The sequence below is a fragment of the Gekko japonicus genome, unplaced genomic scaffold, assembly GCF_001447785.1.
Source record: "Gekko japonicus isolate JY-2015 unplaced genomic scaffold, Gekko_japonicus_V1.1 scaffold771, whole genome shotgun sequence".
Classification (NCBI taxonomy): Eukaryota; Metazoa; Chordata; class Lepidosauria; order Squamata; family Gekkonidae; genus Gekko; species Gekko japonicus.
Genome location: NW_015165259.1, coordinates 204,518 through 231,738, shown reverse-complemented (window position 1 = coordinate 231,738; position 27,221 = coordinate 204,518). Strand labels below are relative to the sequence as shown.

The window sequence follows — 27,221 nt, the reverse complement described above, 5'->3', positions numbered from 1 at the left end:
TAAATAAATAAATAAACACCCTAAAAGTTTTAGTTCTAAACATTCCAGCCAAACAGCCAGGTTACGTTATGTGATGTCAAAAAGCCAATTCAGAATGAGTGTAATGCTTGCTAGCCTCACTCTGATTGAGCAAACACTGCTGCTCTGACCACAGCTTTTACCTTTGTGAAAAGGGGACAGCTTTTGTTGGATGGTAAGAGTTTTCACAAATAGCATCCCGTCATTTCAGCTCAGCCCTATTTATAAACACAGCAAGAAAAGAATGCAGCTCAGGCAGAGGTAGTCCTAATTTATAGGTGCTGCCTTGACAAGAAATTCAACCCACCAGTGCAGTTTTACTTATATAATTTTGGGTTCTGAATTATCTTATGACCAATTCTCTGAACACATGAGTGCAATGTATATCAATCATTCAAAGCAAAAACAGATCTTGTGGATTAACTAGCAAAGCAGTAGAAAATAAAACAAAATAGGAAAATGTCTTACAAAAATCATCACAGCACTACATCTTAAATACTACATGCTCATATCCCTTCAAAAAGGACATCTGTTCATTTCTTCTCCTTCTATCAAAGCTGATCAGCCTCTGATATATGTGAGTAAATAAATATCTTATGTATGTATATGTACATACAAAAGCCTTGACAGTTCTGGGCACCAGGTTGCATTGTAATCTGAAGTTTGCTCCTGGCACCTAGAGTTCTGGTGGATCAGAGAGTAAGCCCTTAAAAGGAATGTCCTGCAAAACTCCTAGCATAGAGCTAATTTGTTGCTAGGATACAAGCTCTGTGGCAAACAGAGATCAATTTCTATTGGCTCTCCTAGTCTGCTTAGAAGCACTGCCACCACCACACAGAAGTCAGCTTCTACTCCCTTCTGCAGCAGAGACAGCTGAAGGCAAGCAAAGGTGGGGGGCAAAGGTAAGTGACTCCCCGCCCCGGGGGGGGGGGCACAGACAGAGAAACCTGGTCTGGAGAGGAAAAAACAAGTCTTTCTGTTTTCAAGCCAACTTTCAGTGGTGTTGGAATATTTCAGAGTATAAATAATACAATTTTGTGAGTAGATTTATATTCAGGCTTGGTGTACTAATTATACATACATGATTATGATCCTGATTTAGTGAATAACTGAAGTGGGGGTTTCTATTCTATCTATCTACCACCACCCCTTAAAGGACTCCACACTTGAGTTGAATGAATGAATGAATTTTATTGTTACAGCGCATAGCCAGCAATATAAAACCTTAAAAAAATAATTAATAACCGGATGATAAAACTACCGAAAATACAACAGGGTTAAAAAGAGGCAACATTTGTACAATCGTTTTGATCACTAAAACCAAGCTTAAGAATATGCTGCAATAAAACGCAGTTAAAAGAATAAAAATGATAAAAATGGCAAAAATGGCAATAGAATTAAAAACAAGCAGTCCTAACCCAAGTGACAACCAGAACACTGGTGAGCTTTTACAACCAGTAGGCAGAATTTCGCAATCTGATGCAGCGCTCTATGTTCAAAGTTAGAAAACAAATTTTCTATCTTATCCTGGTCTGAAGTGCCAGCCAGAAAAGGATCGATTAGTTTTGTACGATCCTCATTATATAATGGGCACCTCAGGAACACGTGTTCCTGGGATTCGATCTTCCCAGACGCACACATACATAACCTCTCTTTTCGGGGAAGTTTTTTGAATTTGCCCTCGAGGTCTGCAGTGGGTAAGGCAGAGCATCTAGCCAAAGTATATGCCCTCCTAAGTTTATGTGACTCCAGCACGGCTAAATATGGGGCTTGTGCTGCGATGAATTTACTACTAATTGGCGCTATAACGGTAGGAGTCACCTGTAGATCCAATTGGCGTTCGGTGTCCATGATCCTCTGCCTAATTGCTAACTTAGCTCGATCGCCGCCCATCTCCAAAAGCGCTTGTGGAGAATAACCCAAGAGTGAAATTTTCCGATAAACAGAAATCAGCCATTCGGATTTAAAGGCATCAGTCAGAATCAAGGGCACTAGGCCACACGGATTTAAATTAATCTTTAGCCAATAAAAGATAGAGTGTAAGGTAATCTTGGCTTCAACTTTCAGCATCCCGGTCTCTAGCCGTACCATTGCATTGGAGACGCACCTAGGAACTTGGAGCACTGCTCTCAAAAATTTCGATTGGACTAGCTCTAAGGGAGCATAGCAAGAGGAAGGCGCTCCAAGCATCGTCCCATAAAGCATCTGGGCTAGTGTTTTAGCCTTGAATAGTTTTAAAGCTGCTGGTACAAAGTATCCCCCTTGGGAGCGGAAAAACTTGAGTATACCGTGGGTAGATTTCTCTCCCGAGCATGCTGCTGCCTGACTATGAGCAGTCTTAGAGCCGGAGGCTTGGATGATCATGCCTAGATAGCGAAAGCTAGCTACCTGTTCAAGGTTCTGGCCATTTACACTCCACTTTCTTAATTTGGGTCTCCTGCCAAAGGCCATCACCTTCGTCTTCACATAGTTAATATCCAACTTCTGTTCACTGCAATAACACTTGAGTTGAAAAGAGGATAGTTTTTGGGTAATCTTCCTTTATTTCTGTTCTAGTTATACACCAGACAAGTGATAACAGTTGGCCTTTCTTACAACATTTGCCTAAACAAAAGAGGCTTGAATCTTCAAAAAATTATGCCACAATACATATCTTTTAGGTGCCAGAGGACTCTTGCTTTTGTTGATGCTAACTCAACAGAGTTATCCCGCTGGATCCTATTAGTTTAGGTCCACAGTTTGATTACAAGGTTTTCAAATGTTTTTTCCTGGATTGTGCCTCTTCAGGAAAATATCCTCACATGCACAGAAACATTTTGCAGCTCATCTGAAAGAAGTTAAGGAAGAGCAACTCTACACTTTATTCAGGAAGGCATTCCATAACCTTCGACCAACTGCAGTAAAGGCCCTGCTCTTCACAACTAACAGACGGTCTAACCTCTTAAAGCAGGGCCTTACCTGCTGGATTTAGGGTTGCCAACTGGTGTGGAGAAAAATGTCCTGTCCCTTTAATAGAGGATTAATGTGTAGAAATGGATTGTTGAAGCTTTTTGTGGCATGGAGGTAAATAACATCACCTGATATTTTTCTCCAGGCCAGTTGTCATAACTTTGATGCTTAACATGACAGAGGAAAAATGTATTTGGTATGGATGATCCTCAATTTTGAGGCAGGTTCCTAGGTCCAAAGCCCTGTCCATATACATCCATCCACAAAGACAGATGCAGAAAGAAGCAAGAACACTTCCCATGTAAATAAGGTGTAAAATTATTAGTACAATTAAGCTAATAAATAAGATAATTAAAAATATATATAATGGGTCTATATAAAATCATATATAAAACATGGAAGATGTATTTACTGTTCCAGCCAATACTACATGGTGCAAGAAACAAAATGTAAAAAAATAAAGCAGATACGTTTTTAGACTGAAACAAGGATCTCAGCCGTGATAAGAAATGAAGCACTGCCCACCCTCTCTTATCCAAGACGACCTGAAATCTAGTAAAACAATGAAAGGATTCAATATCCTCCCATCATTTTGTGATTTGTTTCCAGCATCAAACATGTTGACAACAAACAAATGTCGTGCAACTAACGGTGCTTCCCACCCACTGCTTCAACTCCAAATAGTTTAGGTCAGTGAGATTTAACATTTGATGGACAAAGTCTGCTGAAATTTTCTTAGCCATAAAACATTCCATTTGAGTTCTACTTACTATCTGCCTCCGTTGGTGACATCAAACAGCAGAGAACCACCACTGACACAACAAATACTGGGATGCTGAAAGTAGGCACCATATTCCAAAGAAGAGCAAGTCACCTTTACTCCAAGGCAAGCAGTCAATACATCCAGAGTCACGGATACAGATTTAATCCTGCAAACCAAAGAGAAAAAAGTAAAATACATCAGATCCCAAGCAAATAACATACCTCGGGGGGAAAACCCTACTCTAATAGGCAGGTGCCTTAAGACTACATATATCATGAAATAAGTGAAAATGGACAGGTGGGTGCTTGGGTATTTGCCACTGCACTACCCCTACTAAAGGAGCCACATCATTTTACTTCACATTTTTCTCTTCCATGGGACGGGGGGGGGGGGTTTCGTTGTTGACACACACACCCGCCACTCTCCAGCAAGACTGCACAACAAGAAAAGAGGATTTGATCCTCAGAGTAAGTGACTAAACCAAGATTAGGGAATGTCCCTGATGGAGCACCAATGTCAACAACTCTCACTTTAGAAGTTAAGTACCAATATGAAACCCAAATACCATCCAAATTTGCTTGCTCCAGTAAACAGAATCAGATTATGAGTTACTTCACCACAATGGCTAAACAGAAGGTTCATCAGTCTGCATCAGTCATGCACTTGCTATATGGCCCAAGGCAAACCACTTTTACCATACATGGATATTGACCTACCTCACAGGGCTGTTTTCAAGGACTGCACCAAGATATTGTATGTGGAACCCCTGCTGGATCAGACTAAGGGTCTGTTTCACACAGTGGTCAAGCAGATGTCTCTAGGAAGCTCACAAGCCAGTGTACAAAGGCAAATCCCTATTTTCTTGCCCACCTCTTCCCCAGAGGTATCCTGCATCTGAACATAAATGTTCCACTGAGCTATCGTGGTGGTTAGTACCTGAGAGATCTACCATTCATGAGTTTGATCTTCTTCTAAAGCTATCAAAGATACTGTTATTGTAAATAATAATACACACATCTATATACTGTGCTTCTGAAAGTATTCAAGGCACAACACACCTCAGTCACTATTTTCACCCAAAAACCGTGCCTTCTGCATTTCCAACATCACTAAGCACAAACATTTAAAAACAGTATTTTGTCTTCATATTTTTCAAAAAACTTTCAGCATCTTAAAAATTCAACTTTTCCTACCTGGGAGGAATGAAACAAATAGATTTTGCAGGGGGGGTCTAGACAGGAGGACACAGAAAATAAATAAATGGGGCATTTGAATTTGTGTTGATCAACGAAGACTTTGTAGGGTTCTTTCAGGAATCTTTTTTTTTAAGGCAGAAAATACTGTCAGTTCCATCTTTTTGTATGTGAAGTATGCCTTATAAGTAAGGCAGATCCTAGGTTAAGTTTGGCTGTGTGTGCATTTAAATTCTATGACATAGCCAACTCCTAAAAACACAACTCTTGCAAATCCCAGGATGGAGTTACTGTTCAGAGGGTGAGAGCACCAGTTGCTTTTAAGCACATCTCTCTCAGCCAGGGGTTCTTGCTCATGACATCACTGTTCCGGGACTGAAAAATGACCTGGAACCATACGCCTATGTGTGTCTGCTCTGCTACACCCCTATCAAGTGAACAGATTAGTTGTAAAATGCCAGCGGTGTGGGCTCGAGCAAATAAAATGCTCTCACTAGATTTCCATATAAGAAAACTGTAATATGGGACAAATGTCTATGTGTATTTTACCATGTGCATACAGATGACCCTGTAGGCAGATCAACCAACTAGCTTGCTTAAGAGAGAATACAAAGAGCACTGGTTCAAGCAAATTCACAAATAAAACATCTCAAGGCAAGGTTTTTCTCCAAATGGTAGTAACAAGATACTGCACCACCTGTTCTGAAAATGACACCCAGTTCAGAAGTACTGTATCAGTTTGGACATAACATTCCTAATGCTACGAACTGTGAGGAGAAGGTGCTGCAGGTTTGCACTGCAGGTTCTCTCCTGCATATCCCTGAAAATCCAATGATGAGGATCAGGGGAGATATGTGGGCAAAATGCCATGAGGTATGTATGGCTTGCAGTAAGGAAGAAGCAGCAGATAAAATTGCCCCCTTCTCCATCCTTCTGAGGACAGAACAAGAGAGGGATAGGGTGCTGGCTTTCCTCCATTTGGTTTTTCAGGGAACTTATGCACCTGTTGGTCAAAGAGAAAATGGGCAAGATTGGTAACTGTGGAAGCCTTCTGCCAGTGGTCTATAAGATCCAAGCTCCAGCCTCATAGTCTTCCATTACATCTGAAGTGAATTTGACAAATTACAATTTGTGCAAAACATTGTTTCCAGGTAAACTATGATTTTTGCATGCAAGTGATCATTTGCCTTATTTTCATATACCAGCAAATGGCTGCAAATTATAAAGTGAATAGAAATACAAGGGGAAGAAATAGAGCAAGCACAAACCTTGGGCCTGAACAGCCAAACTACAGCTTACCTTGCCACAGTTCTGTCAGAGCTGTCCTCTCAAGGACAGTTCTGGAAAGAGCTCTCTCAGCCCCGCCTACCTCACAGGGTGTCTGTTGTGGGGAGGGGAAGGGAAAGGAGTTTGCAAGCTGCTCTGAGACTCCAAGTGAAGGGTGGGATATAACTCCAATCTCCTCCTCCTTCTACCTTTATGTGTAAACTGAGCCTATACATATGAAACACAAAATCCTCACTAGAAGAACTGAGCTTCCCTCATAGCTACAGCTATTGCTTGGAAAATAATTCAAATCTGATTTCAGGCTGCCCAGATTTATTACTTTTTTCTGGATCAAGGTGGCTATGAAGTCTACCAAAAACAATCTTATAAACTTCAAGTTGCATAAATGACATTTTATAGTCCTGCTCTTTCCATCATCATTTAATCCCTTCAATCCCTAGGACTGTAAAATGTAATCAATTTAATTGGTAGATATATCAACTAAAGCTTTAACAGCAAATAAAAATTTGCTCTCTTCCCCAATTAACTAGTGATACTGAGATCAAAAGGCACATTGTCTAACTGGTTCGCCATTCCACGTGTTAGAATTGATTTTTTAAAACGTAAAGATGCTTCTCCTGCCAGTGTATTTACAAAGCTAGAGTTTCCAGCAATTCCTAGAAGGATGTGATGTCACTTCTGGGTTTTCCCAGATGTGATGCCACACCATTGCCAATGGCCATACCTCCATGCCCCATGTCCCCCTGGTTACCATGCCTGGCAGACCTAATTTTACTGCAGGCAACAAACAAGCAGTCCTTAGCTGAAACCACTGGGTGGGATCCTACCAGCCTTTCCTTTCCCCATAGCAGCTCCTGTCTCACATGGGGTTCGCTTCCCCCTCCTCCCTCTGGTTCAACATCCTTTAAACGGTACTTCTACTAAGGTAGTTTTGATAATTTGCAAATGTATTTAAATTTAACAGATCAATTAAAAGCCAGGTGTTATGAATCAATTGAAATGTTTCAGTGCTAATAGCCCAATAAATCACCCACCTTGGTTAAGAGAAGCCAATACCTTAAATGACATTCTTACTCTGCCTGCTCTCAGAGATTAGTGGGGTTCTAGGAGTCAAATGGATGATTTCTCAATTATTGTTACTTTGTATAAGCTAAGGTTGTCACCAGACAATATTTATATTCTTCTAAAATGCAAATGTTTAAGTAATTGCCATTTTTGCTTTTGGATATTAGGCGACACACCCCTAATGTAGCCAATCCTCCAAGAGCTTACAGAGCTCTTCTTACAGGGGCTACTGTAAGCTCTTGGAGGACTGGCTACATTAGGAGTGTGTCACCTAATATGCAAAGGACTTCCTGCTACAAAAAGAGCCCTGCGAACTCAGGTGAGAATTAAATGCCTTCCACATACATGCAACACAGTACTGAAGACAGCATCCAACAAGATACACAACTACCATTTTAAACATTTCTATGCCACCTTTGCACCCAACTTAGGGTCCCCAAGGCAACCAACAATAAAAAACATTAAAACAAGATAGAGAGAAGGGGGATATGTAGATAAGCCAGCACAGCATAGTGGTTAGAATGTCAGACGAGGATCTGAGATACCCAGGTTCAGTTCCCCACTCTGCCACGGAAGCTTGCTGGGTGACCTTGGGTCAGTCACACATTCTCACAGCCTGGTTTCCGGTTTTGGCTCCCTCAATGGCAGCCACGCTTTTCCAGAGCTCCGGGAGATGCATGCCTTGAATCGGCGGATGGGAGGGGGTGTGATGGTATGCATCCCCCCCGAAGCCCTTGCATTGGGCTCCTAGCCATGGGGCGCTTGGAGGGCCCTTCCTCCGGCAAATGGCTGGCGAATGGGGGCCAATCCCTGCCCCTATGGTCCCGCTGCTGATTTCCAGAAATGGACGTGGGGATGCACACCGGGACAAGTGCTTGGTGGCCGGGTGAGTTAATTGTGAAAGGCGAGCTCTACGCTGTAATGTGATTGATTGTATAAGCAAAGACACCAGAAAGTAAGCTCAAAGTCTCCCGTTAACAGAACCGGGGGGGGGGGAGAAGTCCCCCTCGAAAAAAAAAAAACTGAACTGTTAAATGAAGTTATAAACAGTGTTCCCTCTAAGCTGAGTTAGTGTGAGCTAGCTCACAGTTTTTTAGCCTCCAGCTCACACATTTTTGTCTTAGCTCAGGAAGGATGGCTCCAGAGCAAACTAATTGATGCAGCAGCTAAATCACTTGCTCAGAACTTTAATGCCAGTAGCTCACAAAGTGGAATTTTTGCTCACGGGACTTCACAGCTTAGAGGGAACATTGGTTATAAGGGGGGCGGATTATAAAATGGAATTAACTATAATAAGGAACTTTTGAGAATTTACCAAGTGTTTCTAAAGGATCTTGAGACGTTGATAACTTTTTCTAAAAAGTAAACAACTCTCAAACATGGCACCTCCAAGGAGGGACGGATAAGCAACCCAAACTGAAGTTCCCTGCTGGAAATGTCAGTCCAGCGAGTTCTGTTCCTAGACAGGACAGTACCATACACTTCCAAAGAATGCTGACTGAGGCTCTGCACCCTCTGCTGGAACAAATTACTCCATAAGAAGTTCAATGCACAACAAAGCCAGTTGAATGAAACTACCAAAAAGAGAAAATGGAGCAAGAGCTCAAAGAAGTGGATGCCAACCCCCAGAAGCTTAAAAAAAAAATGCAGGTGATGGGAAAAAAGAGAGCAACTGACGAGGCTCAACTTTTACAGCTGCAAATGGAAAAGGCAAGCTATGTCTTAAGATTTCAGGGGGTCCCTGAAGCAAAAGGAGAAGACTTGAAGCAAATTATGTGTGAGGCATTGGGTCCGGTTGCAGATTTAAAAGCAGATTTTTTTAAAAAATGAAATAGATACGATCTATAGGTCATATTCTGACTACATAAGAAAGAATAATCTGCCCGGCGAGATTGTGGTGAGATTCTCCAGGAGACAAATAAGAGACCAAATATTGAAAGCAACAAGTGGAGCCATCCTGAAAATTAAAGACAAAGAAATAAGAGTTTTGAAGGACATTCCATTTGAAGGAAAAAGAGAAAGAAATTCAGAGACTTGGCGCTGTTCTTACAGAAAAATAATGTATCACTGTATCCCACTGTTTAACCTCATCCCACCAAGGTTCTGAAATGCCCTCAGTATCTATGTTCTCCTCTGAAACTAAGCATTCCAGCTCCACATTTTACCTCAGACATTTCTAGCATTTACATATGAACACCTATAATTCCCCAGACACGTTGGGCCTGCAACCTTACTCCTGTGGCCTCTAGACCTTGCAAGGCAGTCAATTGTTTGTCACTTCTCAGTATCCAGTCCTAATCAACTTCTCTCTAGAACAGTAACAGGTACCCCTTCATCTCTAGAGATGAGCCATCCTGAACCGAAGACACTTAATCTCCTGTCGGCTTTCCCCCAGGATTTAATTTAAAAACTGCTCTGCCACTTTTTTGGTTTTAAGTGCTAGCAGTCTGGTTCCTTCTGGGGACAAGTGGAGGCCATCTCTTTTGTACAGGTCCTGCTTGTGTTCCAAAAAGCATCCCAATAAACTTAAACCCTTCCTCCCTATACCATAGTCTCATCCATGCATTGAGACTCCTTATTTGTGCCTGTCTAGCTGCCCCTGTGTGTGGATCAGGCAGCACTTCTAAGAAGTGTCTCTTGCCTTGCAACCTTAATTTTTCCTCCAGGACCACATGTCTACATTTCCTCACATCATTGGTGCCAATATGTACCACAACCACTAGCTCCTTCCCAGCACTGTCTACCAGCCTATCTGGACCACACATAATGTCTGCAACCTTTGCACCAGGCAGGCAAGTCACCATGCAGTCAGTATGTGGATTTGAAACCCATCTATCTACATGCCTAAGGATCTAATCACCAACTCCCAAGAGCCCCCCTCCCTCCCCATCCAGGGATGGTTCCTTGGTGTGAAAGGATACCTGTTCACCAACTGAAGAAGGGGTCTCCTCTGAGGGAACACTCTCCCTTTCTTCAGCACAGTGCCATCATGTTTCCCTTGACCCTCATGCTCCCTGAAAGTGGCAGGGCTGCCATTCTTGAACTTGGACACATCTAAATGTGCGCCTAACTGACTGTCTCTGCTTCTCCAGGTCAGCCATTTTGACCTCAAGGGAGCAAACACGTTCCCTGATAGCCAGGAGCTCCTTACACCAAGCACACCCTCATGACTTCGGTTCAGATGGCAGACAGTCATACATGTTGCACTCAGTGCAATACACTGGATGGCCCCCAACCCCCCGCTGGCATTCTACCTTCATAATTGCTTTTAAAAAATCTTTTTAATAATTTTCCCATTTATGTAGATCTGTTTGTGGAAAGTGTGCTTACCCTATCAGAGACATGGAGAGACAAGTGCCCTCGCTTCCTCACCCTGCTGCTGAGCTCGCACGTCTGCTGAACTCGCACGTCTGCTAAACTCGCACGCCTGCTAAACTTCCCTTGTTCCAGACACTTTGGCACTGGAGCTGGGCCTGCTACCTCTCAGAGTGGGGGCCTGTTCATAGGAGCCCTAAATAGCTAGCTTAGGCCAAAACTCCACACCCCACTGAAGCCAATCATACTGACTGGGAGGTCATCAATAAAGGAGGATGAGTAAGTCAGCCTCTAGTTCATTAAATGCATAATTATAGGATGGGGGAGACTTGTCTTGGCAGTAGTACGTGCAAAAAGGATCTTGCCTTAGTAGACCATACACTGAACATGAGTTGGCAGTGTGATGTCGTAGCAAAAAAGGCAAATGCGATTTTAGGCTATATCGACAGAAGTATAGTGTCCAGACCACACGAAGTGATGGTATCACTTTATTATGCTCTGGTTAGACCTCACCTAGAGTATTGTGTTCAGTTTGGGGCACCACAATTTAAGAAGGATATAAACAAGCTGGAACATGTCCAGAGGAGGGCAACGACGCTGGTGAGGGGTCTCCAGACCAAGTCCTATGAGGAAAGGTTGAAGGAGCTGGTTATGTTTAGCCTGGAGAGGAGACCTGATATGAGAACCATCTTCAAGTACTGAAGGGATGTCATATAGAGGATGGTACGGAGTTGTTTTCTGTTGCCCCAGAAGATCAGACCAGAACCAATGGACTGAAATTAAATCATAAAACTTTTCCGCTAAACATTAGGAAGAACTTCCTGACTGGTAGAGTGGTGCCTCCTCTGGAGGTGATGGGCTCTCCTTCTTGGGAGGTTTTCAAACAGAGGCTAGATGGCCACCTGACAGCAATGCTGATTCGGTGAACTTATGCAGATCACGAGGGCAGGAAGGGTTGCCTCAGTGCTTAGTTCTTGTGGCCCTTTCTTACACGCCCAGGGAAATGCTGATCGTCAGTTTGGGGTCAGGAAGCGATTTTTGTTGAAAGTGCAAGTTGTTTACACTTCAGTCATTACAGAGTTAAATGTTGTTTGTTAGCAAACAGGATGTTACGTATTTGTATTTGTATAATGTATTCAACGGCGGGAAAGTTTGTGGGAGTTGTTTATCCTAATGAAGTTACCTGTAACCTTTGTATTGGTCAACTAACATCTTGTTTGTAGGAATGCTTTGATCTAGCATTAATGTATTCACAAGTTTATGGCCCTTTGTGTGAACCAAAGAGGTAGTTCTCTTCTAGAAGCCAAGAGAGATAGAAAGATGTAGCTGTTAGCATATATTACTGAGAGTAACTGCAAGCATGTAACCTTTTATTTTATTTCTTTTATCCAAAGTACCATACCCATGTTTTATTTTGTTTTTATAGTAAATATATTTTTCTTTTACTAAGTGTGGCTCTTGTGTTTGCAATACAACCATTGACCTTGAATTAAGAATCCCAACAATTTTTCTCCAGGCCAGTTTGGCTGCAGATCATGGAGGTTTTTTGTCATCTTCTGGGTGTGGAACAGGGGTCACTGGGGGTGTATTTGTGAATTTTCTGCACTGTGCAGGGGGTTGGACTAGATGGCCCTGGAGATCCCTTCCAACTCTATGATTCTAACAATAGATATTGCTGAAAGGGAGCTGCTCAGACAAGAGCTCCTCTCCTTCTTAGGCTGCCTTTTACTTCAATGCTAATTTAATTTCAAATGTTAATTTAGCCCTTCTAGGCTTGGATTAAAGGGGACTCTCACTGAGTAGCCTCAGCAGTTACAGGAGACATATAACTGCTTGTTTTCTTGTAGGAAAAAATGTTCTTTAAACAATGTGAGAATTTGCTTAACATTTTAGATTCAGTTTAAAATTGGACTCTCTGTTTTTTAAGCCCTGGCTGTATTTAAACCCTAGCTGCAGTTTGTTTTATTATTTGTTTTCCTTTTTCTATTGCAAAAACCTTCCTAAGGTTTAGCCTTATCTGTGAACTCACTATCCCTAGCCACTGGTATTAGATGTAATAAAGTTTAAAATTGTTATTGGAGGTTAAGCTGGCTCTGTGACTTCAGTTTTTATCCTTGTCCTTTGTTTGACCCTCTGTTTAACCCTTCCCATACTGCAGTGAAATTAGCCAAGAACCTCTGAGCCTGTTTAGAACTAAAATCTGATACACCTGAGTACTCTGAGCACCTACAACAGAACTAAAATTAGAACTAAACCATAAAATTAGAACAGAACTGAAATTAGAACTAAAATTAGCTACACTCAAGCTACTCAAACGAAAGAACAGTGCAATTGTGTTCAGAAGGACATGAGTGTGCAGAGTGACACGAGAGGAGTGAAAGTCAAAGAGTCAAACTTCTGGCTGGGTGGGAATTCTGCACCAGGGAATGGCCACAAGGAGAAGTCAGAGAGAGGGAGGAGGGGGAGGAGGGGGAGGAGACTCCCAATCCTCCACTGCCGGGCCCAGCCTGGCTCCTGGTCAGCCGCACTGCCTCCAGGCCTGCTCCACTTATGCTGCCAGGCCCGGCACAGGTCCTGGCCAGCTGCAACTCTGCTGCCAGGCCCAGCATGGCCCGCAGGCTGCCACACCACCAGAGGTAGGTGGTGGAAATTGGGGGAATTTAAGCCCTCCCCCATTTTTGGTCAGATTTTCCTGCAAACTTAGGGGGTTCTCTGAATTTGCAGAAACATCTGTTTAGCCTCCATGTGGCCCTGATTCACAGATTTAGCTAACCACAGACAGGAGCCATGGGTGCCTAATAGTACATAGATAGTCTCTCATGGAAAATTCTCAAAGCCCTCCAACACTAACCTCACTGGTAAACCTGTTTAGGAAAAACTGGCAAGAGAACAATATAGTCTTGAGCAAAATAAAACCCAATGCAATGTTAATGGATACCAGAAACACTGGAATGGACAGTAAACATATCACAAATCTTCGCAGACATATCTACATTATACTTGCATGCTGGGCAATAACACCTTTAGAAATTCCTTTCTACTCTTCCTAGAAAACTCCCCCAACTAGATCTGCTCTGCTTGATATCTTAGGACAAAGACAGCAATTGCAGGTGTGTTTTTTTTGAGATTACCAAAATGCATGAGATGCTCTTTGGAGAAGATATTGGGGGAAAGAAAAAGTATCTGTGATGTGAGGTCTTCCTCAAAGACCGTATTTGTTCCTGCAGAGACTGTCTTTCGAAAGGTGTTATTGCCCAGCAGGCAAGACTTTTTACTGGCACAAGGCTTTGAGAGAAGTCTTGTTAAACAACTACAGTTCTATTGGGTTAGAAAGTATGCATCCCTTGGGTACCTGAGCCCTCCCATCATCAGCATTGAACACTGAATACCAACAGAAGCTAGAAACACTCTCTAATCCAAAACACACTTCAGAATCTTTTAAATGGAGTGATAAGGAAACCAAGGTCTGCACATCACTCCCTTGAAACGCATACCATATTTAGCAGAATAAACCTAGCAGTTCAGCTCTCACCAGGGACTACAGACTAAGTAGTACAAAACCACATCTCTAGCAGAGAGAAGCAGCTTTGCAATAAGACAATTTGTTAAAATGTCACAAAACCACCTCTCTCACCTTCATCCTGGCATGATATATGATCCGTTCATATATGAGCAATGAATGATGCTTCTTAATACTCCTTTATTGGATTAAATTCCCATTTTTCTGTCTCAGCACTACACCTTTTCTTCTTCTTGATTTGAATGTACTCACAAAACATTGCAGTGATGAGGAAAGCAGCAGCATATTACTAGGCAGGGAGAGAAAAAAGAGCTGCTTGTATTCTTACCCAGGAACTGACTGTAAAAGGACAAATCCTGAGCTTGCCTATTAATATGTCTGATGCGGGGAATGCCTTTCATATCTTGTGAAAGAACTGAAACATTCATGGCTAATAGTGATATTTAGGTTATGTAGTCTATGGCTCAGTTCAAACATCACATCATTAACTATGGTCTGGTGTGATGCCAAGTTGACAGCTAATATATGGAATCAGCTGGAAAACCAGAAGGAAAACAAAAGCAGGTGACCTGCAAAGACTTGTGAAGGGGGGAGGAAATCTCATTTTCTCCTTCCCCACTATTTCCTCTTTCTCTTCCCGGAAAGAAGCCATCATGTCCATGCATTTTAATGGCTCGGATTTCAATCCTGTGGGTTTCAATTGTAAGCCACCTTGAGCAGGACTCTGAAGAGGAGGCATAGAAATATCCCAAAATAAATAAATACGTTTCCCCTTTTCCTGCTAGGCAGGCAGAAATTGAGAGTCAGTTTGGTGTAGTGGATAAGTGTGCGGACTCCAATCTGGGAGGACCGGGTTTGATTCCCCACTCCTCCACTTGCACCTGCTGATGTGACCTTGGGTCAGTCACAAGCTCTGGCACAGCTGTCCTTGAAAAAGAGCAGTTTGTGTCAGAGCTCTCTCAACCCCACCCACCTCACAGGGTGTATGTTGTGGGGAGGGGAAGGGAAAGGAGTTTGTAAGCCGCCCTGAGACTCCAAGTGAAGGGCGGGGTATAAATCCAATCTCTTCTTCTTCTTCTTCTTCTTCCTTCTCTCCTTCCACCCACCTGCCAACTGACCCTTATCTGCCTACCTATATTCAGCTTTCCCTCCCCCTGGCAGCCTCTACCTGATAAAATGGCCCAGGTGAGTTATGCCAGCAGCTAGGCTGGGTCCAGTTGTGTGGTGCCAGCTGTTAGAGGTTTTAACCTACAAAACATGTTTTAAGATTTCATAATTGTGGACACTGGTCCAATTCCAGATGCCAGCACTGTACAAAGGGAGAAAAGTGTTAGGCAGGCAGAAAATGTAAATTTGGAATCTCAAACCATGGTTTGGATTCTGAACTATTGCTAGTTCAAACCATCATCTTGCATGCTGTGTAGATGGAGGCAACATTTTAAGCATCCAATTCAATGTGAAGAAACATTTCAAGAGACCATACAAATCAACTGTTATTAACAAATTCAGATCACTAAAAATAATCTGGGCATTTATTTATGTGTATTTACATTATTTATAATCCACCTTTCTCACTGCGACTCAAGAATGGATACACAGTACAAGTCAATGCAATCAATAGGATGGGACATACAACAAGTAATGTAATAGGACTAGGATTGCAGAAGTTTAAAACCCAGCTGGAATCTAAAATAAAGCATAAGTATTGGCACGACATGGTGAACAACACAGAAATTACATAGTAGGGTAATACATACAGCAAAAGATAGTATGTAATATACACAATAGTATAGTCCACAATCCCTTTCCCTTTATTAAAGCATCTTCCTGAACCATTCTAACATCACACTATTACTTTTGTAAAAATGCTCTCCTGAATAATTTAGTTCTGTGTAGTTTGTGAAATGCCAGGAGACTGAGACCCTTCCCGACCTCATCAGGCAGGCCATTCCATAAGGTGAGGGTCACAACAGAGAATGCACATGTACAGGCAGAAGTTGATCTTGCCAATTTGCATGTGGCATCTGCAGATATTATAATTTATATACTGCCTTTCGACAAAAAGTTTGCATAGTGGATTATTCAACAAATGTTTCATGAAGCTGAAGACAAGAATATCAGTGAAGAACATAATGCAGATAATTTTTCAAAATGGTCAGGCTCAAAGAGAGTAATTTGCCCCACATCACCCATGGAATGACATGAATTAACAGAAACTGGACTCCCTCTCCCACATATAAATCTAACACATTATTCAGTGCAACCTGTTTTTGGAAAGTGATAAACATATAGTTTTAAACTATTATTAAACTGGCCTTTGTTCTTGGAGTCATGGTTCACCAGCTACTAGTGTGAACAAGGATTTCTGGGATGTGCTTTTTAAATTATTTTTTACTGAATATCCTGTCTGCTAAAGAGATCTGGAGAGCTCAAAAGTTTGCACACTGGCTATTTCTAATAAAAGGTAAACACAAGTTTGCTTTTTAGAATTTATCAGCAGTCCAACATGGCTATTTACAATCTTTGCCAATAGGATCAAAAGAAAACTATCTTAACCTACAAGCATCCTACCAAGAATGCACTTTTTAAAATCAGCTAATGCTGAAAAGATGACCAGCAGATAAATTATGACAGAATTGTGATAATTGAAATGTATTTAAACTTTTTTTGTACACAACAACTACCAAAACCCACTTCCAGTGAAGAAGACTATTCATGGAAATATGCAGAATAACCCATTTGACACTTTTGGTAAACCCACTTAAGGAAATAAGCTCCCAGTTATACACACACACTCTCAATAGCTCCCTATACACATCAGACTAGCAGATAAAAAACAGCTAGCAACAGCAATCACTAGCAATTACTGCTTAGTGTCATGGGCTGGGGTGCCAGTCAATGTGAGTCCAGAACAAGCCAAGGTCAGGAGCCAAGAAGACAGTGCAAAGTCCAAAAAGCCAAGCCACGGTCAGGAGCGAGAAACACAGAGCCAAGTCCAAAGCCAGGGGGTCCAAAGTTCTAGGTGCAAGAGCCAAGCCGGAGTGGATGCTAGCAGCACAAAGCTGACTTGTTGCTTCCACGAAGGGTACTGCCCAGAGTGTGGAGTTAAATGTTGCTACCAATTAGCCAGCTGCACGATCAGCCAGGCTCCTGTTAGAACCCTGGGCTGGCTGAGCGTCTCCCTTGTAGCCTGGCTTCTCTTCGTCCGTTTGCTAAGTTTTGTTGCAGTTGCTCCCTTAAATGAGTCACATGTGGGGGTGAGTCAGGAGGACTTTCAGCTTGTAGTTCTTCCTTCTTATCTGGGCCAGGTGTGAAGACTGCTGTTACAGGCACTTGCCAGCTAACCTCCTCTGCTGCTTCAGAGGGGCCAGCTGTGGTTTCTGCAGGCTCTGTCAGCTCATCCTCATCCATGTCCATGACACTTAATCTAAAGGAAATCTTCTCCCTGAAAAGTCAAGTGCCAACTTCACTGAGTCAAAGGGCACTTGTGCAGTTTTCTAGCCTGCATAAATATCAGTATTCCAGGTTATTCAGACACCTGAACACCACTCAGTATTAAGATCTGCTTGTCTGTCCATTCCCCCCCCCATCCCATTTCCCCCCCAGGTCCATTATTCTCCATGGGGAATCTTTCCAGGGGGCTGGAGTGGCTATTTTTCAAGCAAATGGAACCAAATTTACAGGGAACCTATTCCTGCCTGCCTACTGAAGAAAGACCCCCAAGTTTCAAGTAGATTAGATCAAGGGGTCCAATTATACAAGTCCCTGAACAAGGTGCCCCCAACATCCTACTTGTTTCAATTGTTTCTTATGGGGGGGGGGAAGAAGCCAATAGCCAAATGCACAAGACTAATAAATCACTGGCCACAAGCCTCCCAATACAAATGGAACCAACAGGCCCAACATAATCTATGTCAAACCAGAGAATCCAGGCCAACCCAACCTGGCAAGCCAATATTAAGCAAGAAGACACTGAAACAGACACAGTGGAAAATTGAAGAAAACCAGTCCTAAAGCCTTCAGATACTGGCCCCAAATACTCCCGTATATTCCTGAATATTTCTGGAATTTTCCAAGACCCATTTACCAGTATCCTCAAAAATCCCCAATACCACCCAGACACCCAAATATACATATTCAAACAAAAAATATCCTAACGAACATCCTTATGTTGTCGAAGGCTTTCACGACCAGAGTTCATTGGTTGTTGTAGATTTTCCGGGCTGTATGGTCATGGTCTTAGCATTGTAAGACCTGATGTTTCACCAGCTGCCAGTCACATCTGCTGGCGAAACATCAGGTCCTACAATGCCAAGACCACGACCATACAGCCTGAAAAATCTACAACAACCAAACATCCTTATAATGGTACACCAAATCTACCCAAAGAAATAATGTAATCAAATCACACTGACAGAGTATTATCCCAAAGCCTAAATTCATTGCTCATTAACTCTTACTACTAGACAAGCATTCACTCCTTTGGTTTCCCTTATGTCTAGACCTAAGCCCCTTGGACAGGATATGAGTTAAATGATTATCAGTGCCATACAGGTAAACAAGCAAGTTTCCTCCCCGTCAAATAGGCTTCTGGTGATTCCTATAATCTTTTTCTATCCCTATTTCCTCTGCATACACATAGTAAAATTACCATATAGGCATGTATACTGCAGTGTCTGCCCCAGGTGAATGATGAATGCTTACTGCATACATGATCAAAGACAGGCAACTCTGCTGCATAGCTATTTTCCATAATGCCAGAGAACCACTGAGTAACTTCACCTATTTAAAGCTAGAAAATTGAAAGCCGGAACAACCCCCCCCCCGGTACTCTAGAACACCACTCCTTTAGATTCCTCATAGCCTAGAGCAGGGGTCCCCAACCTTTTCAAGTCTGCGGGCACATTTTGAATTCTGACACAGCGTGATGTGCACAAACACAAAATGGCCAACTGAGATGTCCAAGTGCAGGGGATAAGAGGGGTAAATTTTAAAAATACACTGAGAAAGGAGAGAGAGAGAGAGAATATCAAACCAACACTGTCACTGAAACTTTATTTTAATCCTTACAACCAATCAGATCTCAAACGGGCAATGAGAAGCCCTACTGGGCAGGAGCCCAACAGGCCCCACACGCTTTCTGAATACATTTGGCAGGCACCATGGCACCCCCAGGCATCATACTGGGGATCCCTGGCCTAGAGACAAGCAAGCAGGAAGTTGGATGAAATTCTGGATAGATCACCTAAAGCTCTTAAATTACAAAGTTACTTTATCACCATCTCTATCTTTCCACATTTCCTTATTGTTTGGAGGTTTAAGTACATGTTAAGAGCTCAGCTCTCCATATGGCCTACCACAAGCATTCCCAGGTTTCACCTGTGGCATGCTGCAAGACTGGCAACCACAAAAACGATAAAACTAGCAGTTTGGCAGCAGGACTATAGTAAGGATATTTTTTTAAAAATGTAACCTTTTCCCCCAGCAAAAACTATTCTTATACCAATGCATGTACATGCAATCAAAATGAACTGTCCTTTAATGCTCAACATTTCTCCAATTCCCCCCCCCCCCTTTATCCCTGAGTCTTGGTGATGAGGAGAAACCATCTGTCGAATGCAAGACTGGAACATACCTTTAAAAAAAAATCTACTCGCCCTGACCTAGATAACTCAGACAAGCTCGATCTTGTCAGATCTCAGAAGCTGAGCAGGGTTGACCCTGGCAAGTACTTGGAAGGGCGACCTCCAAGGAATAACAGGGGCCAGGACACAGTGGCCGGTAACATAAGCCATCTCTCTGAAATGTCCTAGCCCTGCTAGGGGTTGCCAGAAGTCATCATCACTTCCAAGCTTGCAAGCACACACTCACACACACATACACAAAATCTACTCAAACCCCAGCTGTCACAAGTTACAAGCATGTTTTTCTTGTATCTGAATTATGCCTCACAACTTCTATTTATTTTCTTCATAAAGGGAACTATCCTTCACTAATAGAATGATTCAAGATAAGCCTGGATTGTATGAGAAGATCCAACACAATGAGTTATGTACCTCAGAGAAGGAAGTGGCCTTTTATAATGAAGATTTTTGCTGACAGTAAATGGAAAGACCTTTGAAAAAAGGTCTCTTCCATCTGCTATCTACGGGAATGTCATTGCTTAGCTATCGAAGTTACTCACCCTCTTTCCAGACTACACTCTTTAAGTGACCTTGTGTTATACCTAAAGGGGATATAGAATGTGCAGCCTCTTGGGAAGGCTTTCAGTAAATTTTTCACTGAATTTGCTGAAGGAATAAAGTTACTGCTAGTTGATTTTTCAATCCATTCAGGCATTAATGTGCTGAAATGTACACTCGGAGTCATTATGATCTGATTCAACACGCACACACGCATTTTTACAGCACTTAGAAGGAAAGCTATATTAATTCTGTCGGTTGCCAAAACTTACATTCCTGAAGGCAAAAGCTTTATAGAGAGAGGGGGGAAAAACAAAATAAATTTAATGGTGTGAACAGAACCAAGCAAATCTTACAGTATTAGATTGTTTTTCAAGGCAAAGCAAAAATTAAGGAAGCTCTCAGCACATTGCAACTACATCTCTTCCAGCAGCAGAAGGTGTCAAAAAAAGACTGTGCCACAACTGACCATCAAAACAGCACCTTGTTTGTAATATCCAAGTCTATCAAAGTTGCTTTGCAGTTCCCAGAATACCACCGTCAGAGATGGATGAACTTGCTGATATTTTTGCCATTTTCCTCATAGATACAGGGTATCCCTGTCTGGATCTAGAAGTAGATACGTAGGGAGAGAAGTGGGGCAGCCCTCAAGGAGGTCCAGGCAGTAGCTGATCAAACCTTGGCAAGACAGGGGACAACAAGGAGAATCTGTGGGGAGAAGCAGAGCTGTACATGCAGGGAGAGAAAGTCTTTGAAGTATGTGGGTCTGGGGTCAAGAAGTAACTTTAATTGCCTCTGGAAACAAAGAGGCTACCAGAGTAGGGACCTCAAAATGGGTGTTATATATTCTCGCTGGTCACCAAATATAAACAAGCTACCCTCAAGGGCAGCACCACATTGAGTGTTCTACAATAATCAAGTCTCAAGGTTACTATAACATGGATCACATGGCCCAAGCATTTGCAGAGAGGCAGTTGCACCCCCTGAGCTACTCCCAGTGGACACTAGCTTCAAGTTCAGTGTTTATGTAAATGGAACTGGTGACTGTAGCACCATTTTGAGGGACTGGGAACAGGAGAGACCTGACAATTCTTACTCCTTCCATGTGGACGAGAGGCAAGGACCATGCTAGCTCACATGATCTCTAGCAGAATGGCCTGAAGGAGCATGATGATTGGAAAGCTTCTACTGATGAGCTCTTTATTAGAACTTTCCCATTTTAGTCTTTGTGGTTTTTAATGATGCACATTCACCAAAAGCTGGAGGATACATGTTTTATGATCAGAAGAATTAAAAGATGAAAATATTATAACCACAAACATTTTCTTACTTTTTGTCTTCTGTTAACTGCAACCAATAAAATTATTATGCCTCTAAATACAATTCATCAGCATAATCCATTCCTTTGTTTGCAGACTATAGCATTTAACAAACATAAAGAGGCATTTTCAGCAGTAAGGATTTTTGTGCCACAATCCAGTCTTGAAAATAAGCAGTTGCCTGGGGCAACTAAAAATTGCCTCCAAGCAAGACAGACCTATGAGCATTTAGTTGCCCTGTAAGTCTGGAAGCAGCACATCCCTTTGCTGTTTCCTTACTAGAAAGGAGAGAGGCACATATGTGCTTCCAGAGCAAAGATCCTCCATTTTGGAGGCTGAAAGCCAAGCAGTCAGCCTTGGGTTTCCTACAGCGGCAGACAAGATACTTCCTGCACAATTTGTATTACACAGCTACATAGGGAAAGGTGTGTCTAGACTGATCCATTTGGTGTTTCTCTCTAGCAGAGGAAATGAGATAGAAGGAAAAGCAGGGCAGGATCTAATTTGCTATGTTTACCCAGCAGCTTGATTGCAACAGAGCTAGATCCCAATAGTTTCTGCCAGGGAAAGGGAGACAGGTGGCTAGTTCAACGAGCACCACTACTATTCCCTGGGCCTCCCTGGTAAAGAAAAAGAGAATCAGAATGTTCTCAATTTTCATGACGCTTAGGAGGCTGCCTGCAGGCTAAGGTCCTGTAATCACCCTAAGGACAATTGCACCCTTCTAAGTCTGTTCAAGTCACTGGGCTTAGAAGGGCGTCACTCTGCTCAGGACTGTATTACTGAAGTCTTCGCTCCAAAACTGGAATGAAGAATGGAAACAAACAACCATCACTAATGCTACACTGTGAAGAAACACCACCATGCTAGTAGCAGATGCCCCTCCTGGCTCTTCCCTGTTTCTGTGAATTGGGGAGGTGAGCACTCATGCTTCGTCTGCACACCTGGATTGCTCATATTCCCAATGAATCTTCACTGACCATCTTTAACTAACTAATCAATACATCTAATGTAGTGTGACAAATACCCAGGATGGGAACATGTAAATGACATGATAAACTGTCTAATGACCCAAAATGTACAAGAAAATATATAGTAGTATACATACTCAACAAGTAAGCCCAGAGCTGTACAGAATACAGGCTAATGCAAACAAAGGCATGTTTCTCTGCACCATGGGTTTTCCCACCTTGGAAGGTGAACTCTGTCAGTATATTATCTTTCAGAATGAAAATTTCGAAGATTGATAGTTTATGACAGAAGAAATCAAAGTCCAGCTGAACTCCCAGAAGCCCCTTTTTCCAATACTTCCTTGCCTTCTTCTGTTCAATAATGTATTCTTCCGTGCATAAGGGAAAGAAGTAAACAGCAGTGATTGCAAGAGCTGCTAGGAGCTGCTTCACAGGTTGCAATTTCAAACAAGCATGTCACAGATTTATGCTATGAAGCTGCTGAAATGCTAACTTTTGAAGCACAGTCTCTTTTTTGTAATTTCATGTTTACTTCAGAAACATGTTACTTGACAGAGTTGTGATATGCGAAGCAACCTTTACAGTCACTTTGAGATTGCAGAAAGACCCAGTCAACTGTTTTGTTAGCATGTACAAAAATGACTACAACATAAGCCTAAAAAGTAAACAGTAGATGAAAAGATCATTTGGGGGCTTGGTTTAAACTATGGTTGCCATATTCCACTTCCACAAGTCCAGGTAATCTAATATACATACTATGCAAGTTAGGTTGTTTGAATTCGGGTAATATGCTAACTAAATTGAAGCACATTAACTATTGTGTTATGTACCAGCTGCTTTGTGTTTCCTTTTGTTAACTACACAAAAATAAGTTGGGGAAGGATAATAGGAAACTATCTAGTTACTTGATTGTTTGTTCATGACAGGATTTGTTCAAGCTGTCTTCTGAGATGATATCAAAGCTTGCCTGGGAGACAGAAAGACAGAGCAAGGCCCTGTGCCCTGTGGTCTCTGAACCTGTTGCTAAAGCAGGACATGGTACTGCAATTAACATGCACAGGTCCTGCATAGGAATCTTTTGTCTGATATTCTCCCAAGTCTTGAACTCTTGACTGTTAAATACTAACACCCCCCCCAAAAAAAAAAAGCCCCATGGCACAATAACTTAATTAATAGAAAATGTCTTCAGCCATCTGGAGTTAGATCTGAGTTGCTATTCTGTGCACACCTACAGCCTATTGATTTCAACTGAGTTCCATGAGTTTACATTAAACTTACTGTCAAGGAAGCATGAAGGTTAAAGACTTCTAACCCTAATTTATTCTGGCTGCTGCAGGCCCTTAAAGGAAGCAAGCTCAGAAGATGTGGTTGCAATATGGAAAGCAAAGCACTGATCCTTCTTAGGGCTGACAACATCCTAGAGGAAAAAATACCCTGCCCCCTTTAACAGAGGCACAATAGGTTATTATTTATTTCTGTGCAATGAAAAGTTTCAGCTGCCCATTTCCACACATTAAGTCTTTGTTAAACCTTACCTCTTGGTTTGCTATACCTGTCCATCATAGTTGTGATTTCCCTCACAAGAGAGCCAGTTTGGTGTAGTGGTTGAGTGCACGGACTCTAATCTGGGAGAACCGGGTTTGATTCCCCACTCCTCCACTTGCACCTGCTGATGTGACCTTGGGTCAGTCACAAGCTCTGGCACAGCTGTCCTTGAAAAAGAGCAGTTTGTGTCAGAGTTCTCTCAGCCCCACCCACCTCACAGGGTGTCTGTTGTGGGGAGGGGAAGGGAAAGGAGTTTGTAAGCCGCTCTGAGACTCCAAGTGAAGGGCGGGGTATAAATCCAATCTCCTCCTCCTCCTCCTCCTCCTCCTCCTCATTGGCTAGGACTTAGGAAAGTCTAGGACTTAGGGAAGGCAGAATACAGAATAGTCTCATTGTTCTTTGCAGAAAACTATCTGCACATTTTGCTTTCTATCCTAGGATCCAGAAGGCCTAGAAACTTGCTTTTTGGGGAATCTGGGCCAGCTGATGTCTCAAACATGCACCAGGTGATATGCCCAGATTTCAGGTAAAACTCAACCAACCGGACTATATGGCAACTCTGGTTTATACTGATCAGTCCTTTTATAGCCAACTTCTTTAGTCACTTCTAAGATCTTACTGGTAAGCTGGAATCCATTGGTTTGGCCCGATGTTAACAAAAATTCTCATACTAGAGATTCTTGACAGTGGAAAGCAATCTCATCCTCATTGCAAAAGTCAGAATAGTCAATGCCTTTGTACATCAACGTTTGTTGTATAGGAATACTATATTTGCCTGAAAACCTTTGAAAAAATTATCCTTTAGCATAACTAACACCATTTTATATTGCTGCTTGCTCTGCTTTCTTTGGAATTAACTCTTGTGCCCTAGGAGCCAGCAGAATAGCTCGAAGCTTCAGAAGCAGTTTCAGCCAGCTCTTATCAGTAGATAAAGACCCCATGAATGTGGGAAAATATTCTTAGACATGCACAGTATACTACTAGTAATGTAATGTAATGTAACTCTAGTAAATTTCTGCAGATGATTGGATGTATTGAGAATAGAAGTGATATAAAGATGACAAAAGCTGGAGTATAAATGTAAGGTGTCATGGAGAAGAAAGAAGAATGCTTTTGCAACTTCTGTAGTTAGAAAAGGCTTCTTTAGCCATGGCACAATACAGTTGTCTTAGAAATTTTTCATTGCCTCAGTGTGACTATTGGATTAAGAACTCCTCATTCGGGACCCAAATATTACACCATAAACCTCATTTACAATTAGTCTTAAACCACGTTTCTGAAAGAGCACCTTTATGCTTTGGTTGACTATAGGTTTATCGGACAATTAGAGCAACCAGGTTGCATTCCCATTCCCTCTGACAACAAAAAGTTGCAAGGCAGTAGGACACCAAACTCCCACACAACAGCTAACAAGCAGTGCTGATCCACCTTCAAAAGTCCCATGAATAAGGGTACTAACAAACTTCTAATAGTTTATATGTGTAATTTTCTGTTTCCCCTGTTAACAGTCCAGGCCATAGTATGGCGCAGGAAAGGTCAAAATTCAGCTACAGTACACTGTATGAAATATTTATTAAACTATTACCTTCACACATTTCCAGTTAACACTAATGCAACAAGATTCCTGCCTCTAGGGACACTGAAAATTTCTGGCATGAATCACGAATTTATAAAGTGCTTTTTAGCTGAGTTTAAGTGCCAAAGGAGCGTATCAGAAACGGTAAACTTTTTCTAAAAAAGGAAACATTAACCAACTCCCCCCCCCCATCTGCAATCAATAACTTTTTATTTGATACAGTTTGTCATTTTTCTGGACAGATGTACTTTAGGCAGCTACAGGAAGGGCAGCAAACCAGCTGTTTAGGCTTCTGTTTATTAGGGTTCTGGGCTTATTCATGCAGTTTTGAATTGTGAACTGCAGGAGGGGGAAAAATTAAAACCATTTTATGTTAAACTATTGGCCTGAGAGGATAAAACAGTCTTAAATCTAGATACTTTGAAAAAGAAACAACTTTGACACTTGAGAGGAACCATCACAACTAATTTGTACCCAAACTGGTTGAGAATATGCATGTACCAGAGACAAATTAAGTCTTGAACACCATTATTACTGTCGGACCATCTTCCACGGAAGCAAAGTTAACACATAAGCATTAAGTACACTTTCTGCTAAACACCATTAGACATTAGGTCTTTTCAAAACACAGCTATAAATAGCAGCCCACAGAAAGCTGAGCCAGATGAGATTTTGAGTGGCCAACTTTAACTCAAACAGCAAATACACTACTGAGGAAGCTAGAGATGTCTGTGTGCCAAATTAGCTAGGCTGGTTTTTGTTTTTTTAAACAAAAAAGGAGGGCTTTTTGGAACTTTGAGGCAACTAATTGGTCTCACAATTTACCTAACACTGACGGAAACTGCGATTTCTCCCTGCAACTAATTCTACCCAGCATGAAACAGGTAGCTCTGCCAATTGATTTCACGGAAACTTCTCTTCAGTGAGTAGAGCAGCCGAGGACTGAGGAAGGAGAATTACTGAAGGAATCCGTGGTATTTCATTGCTAAATGACTGCTGACAGCTGGGCAGCCCCATTCTTTGCTCACGACATTTTGCCAGAAGGCCCAACAGCATTTTATAGCAGGGACAATTGGGACATTTTTTACTGCATTACTTTATTGCTTTCCCCCCTCCCAGGAACTCTTAATAGATGAAATAGGGACTGCATACCATTACCGCTCTGCATATCCAAATGACTCTGTAGACAGATACAGGACACAGATTTGATGTTATTATGAGCTGTAGCAATCATTAATGTATAAAATACACTGCAGCCTTACTTACATGACCTACAGGATTAGACAGCCTTTCCATTAACAATTTGCTCATTTAAGATTCACTGGCACCTCCACTGGCAATGATATATTACAGGGAAAATATATGTATTTTATGCATTTTACATATCATACAGAGCACAGCCGAAATCAAAAAGCACGTAGCTATTCTGCAGATAATTAAGCTCCTTGGGGATAAGAGTTTAAAAATGCAGTCAATTCAGGATCTATATCAGCCCAAATAGTATCAGGCACACTCCTA

The 27,221-nt window shown here is 42.0% G+C and overlaps 1 protein-coding gene across 1 annotated transcript in view; it reads right to left on the bottom strand.

Annotated features, from left to right (window-relative positions):
* Positions 1–27,221, bottom strand: part of PTPRF (protein tyrosine phosphatase, receptor type F) — a 670,152-nt gene that overhangs the window by 507,468 nt on the left and 135,463 nt on the right. Inside the window, exon 2 of the mRNA XM_015410174.1 lies at positions 3,738–3,896. Coding sequence (XP_015265660.1) covers positions 3,738–3,819 — 82 coding nt within the window. The 5' untranslated portion in view covers positions 3,820–3,896. The remainder of the gene's footprint in view (positions 1–3,737; positions 3,897–27,221) is intronic.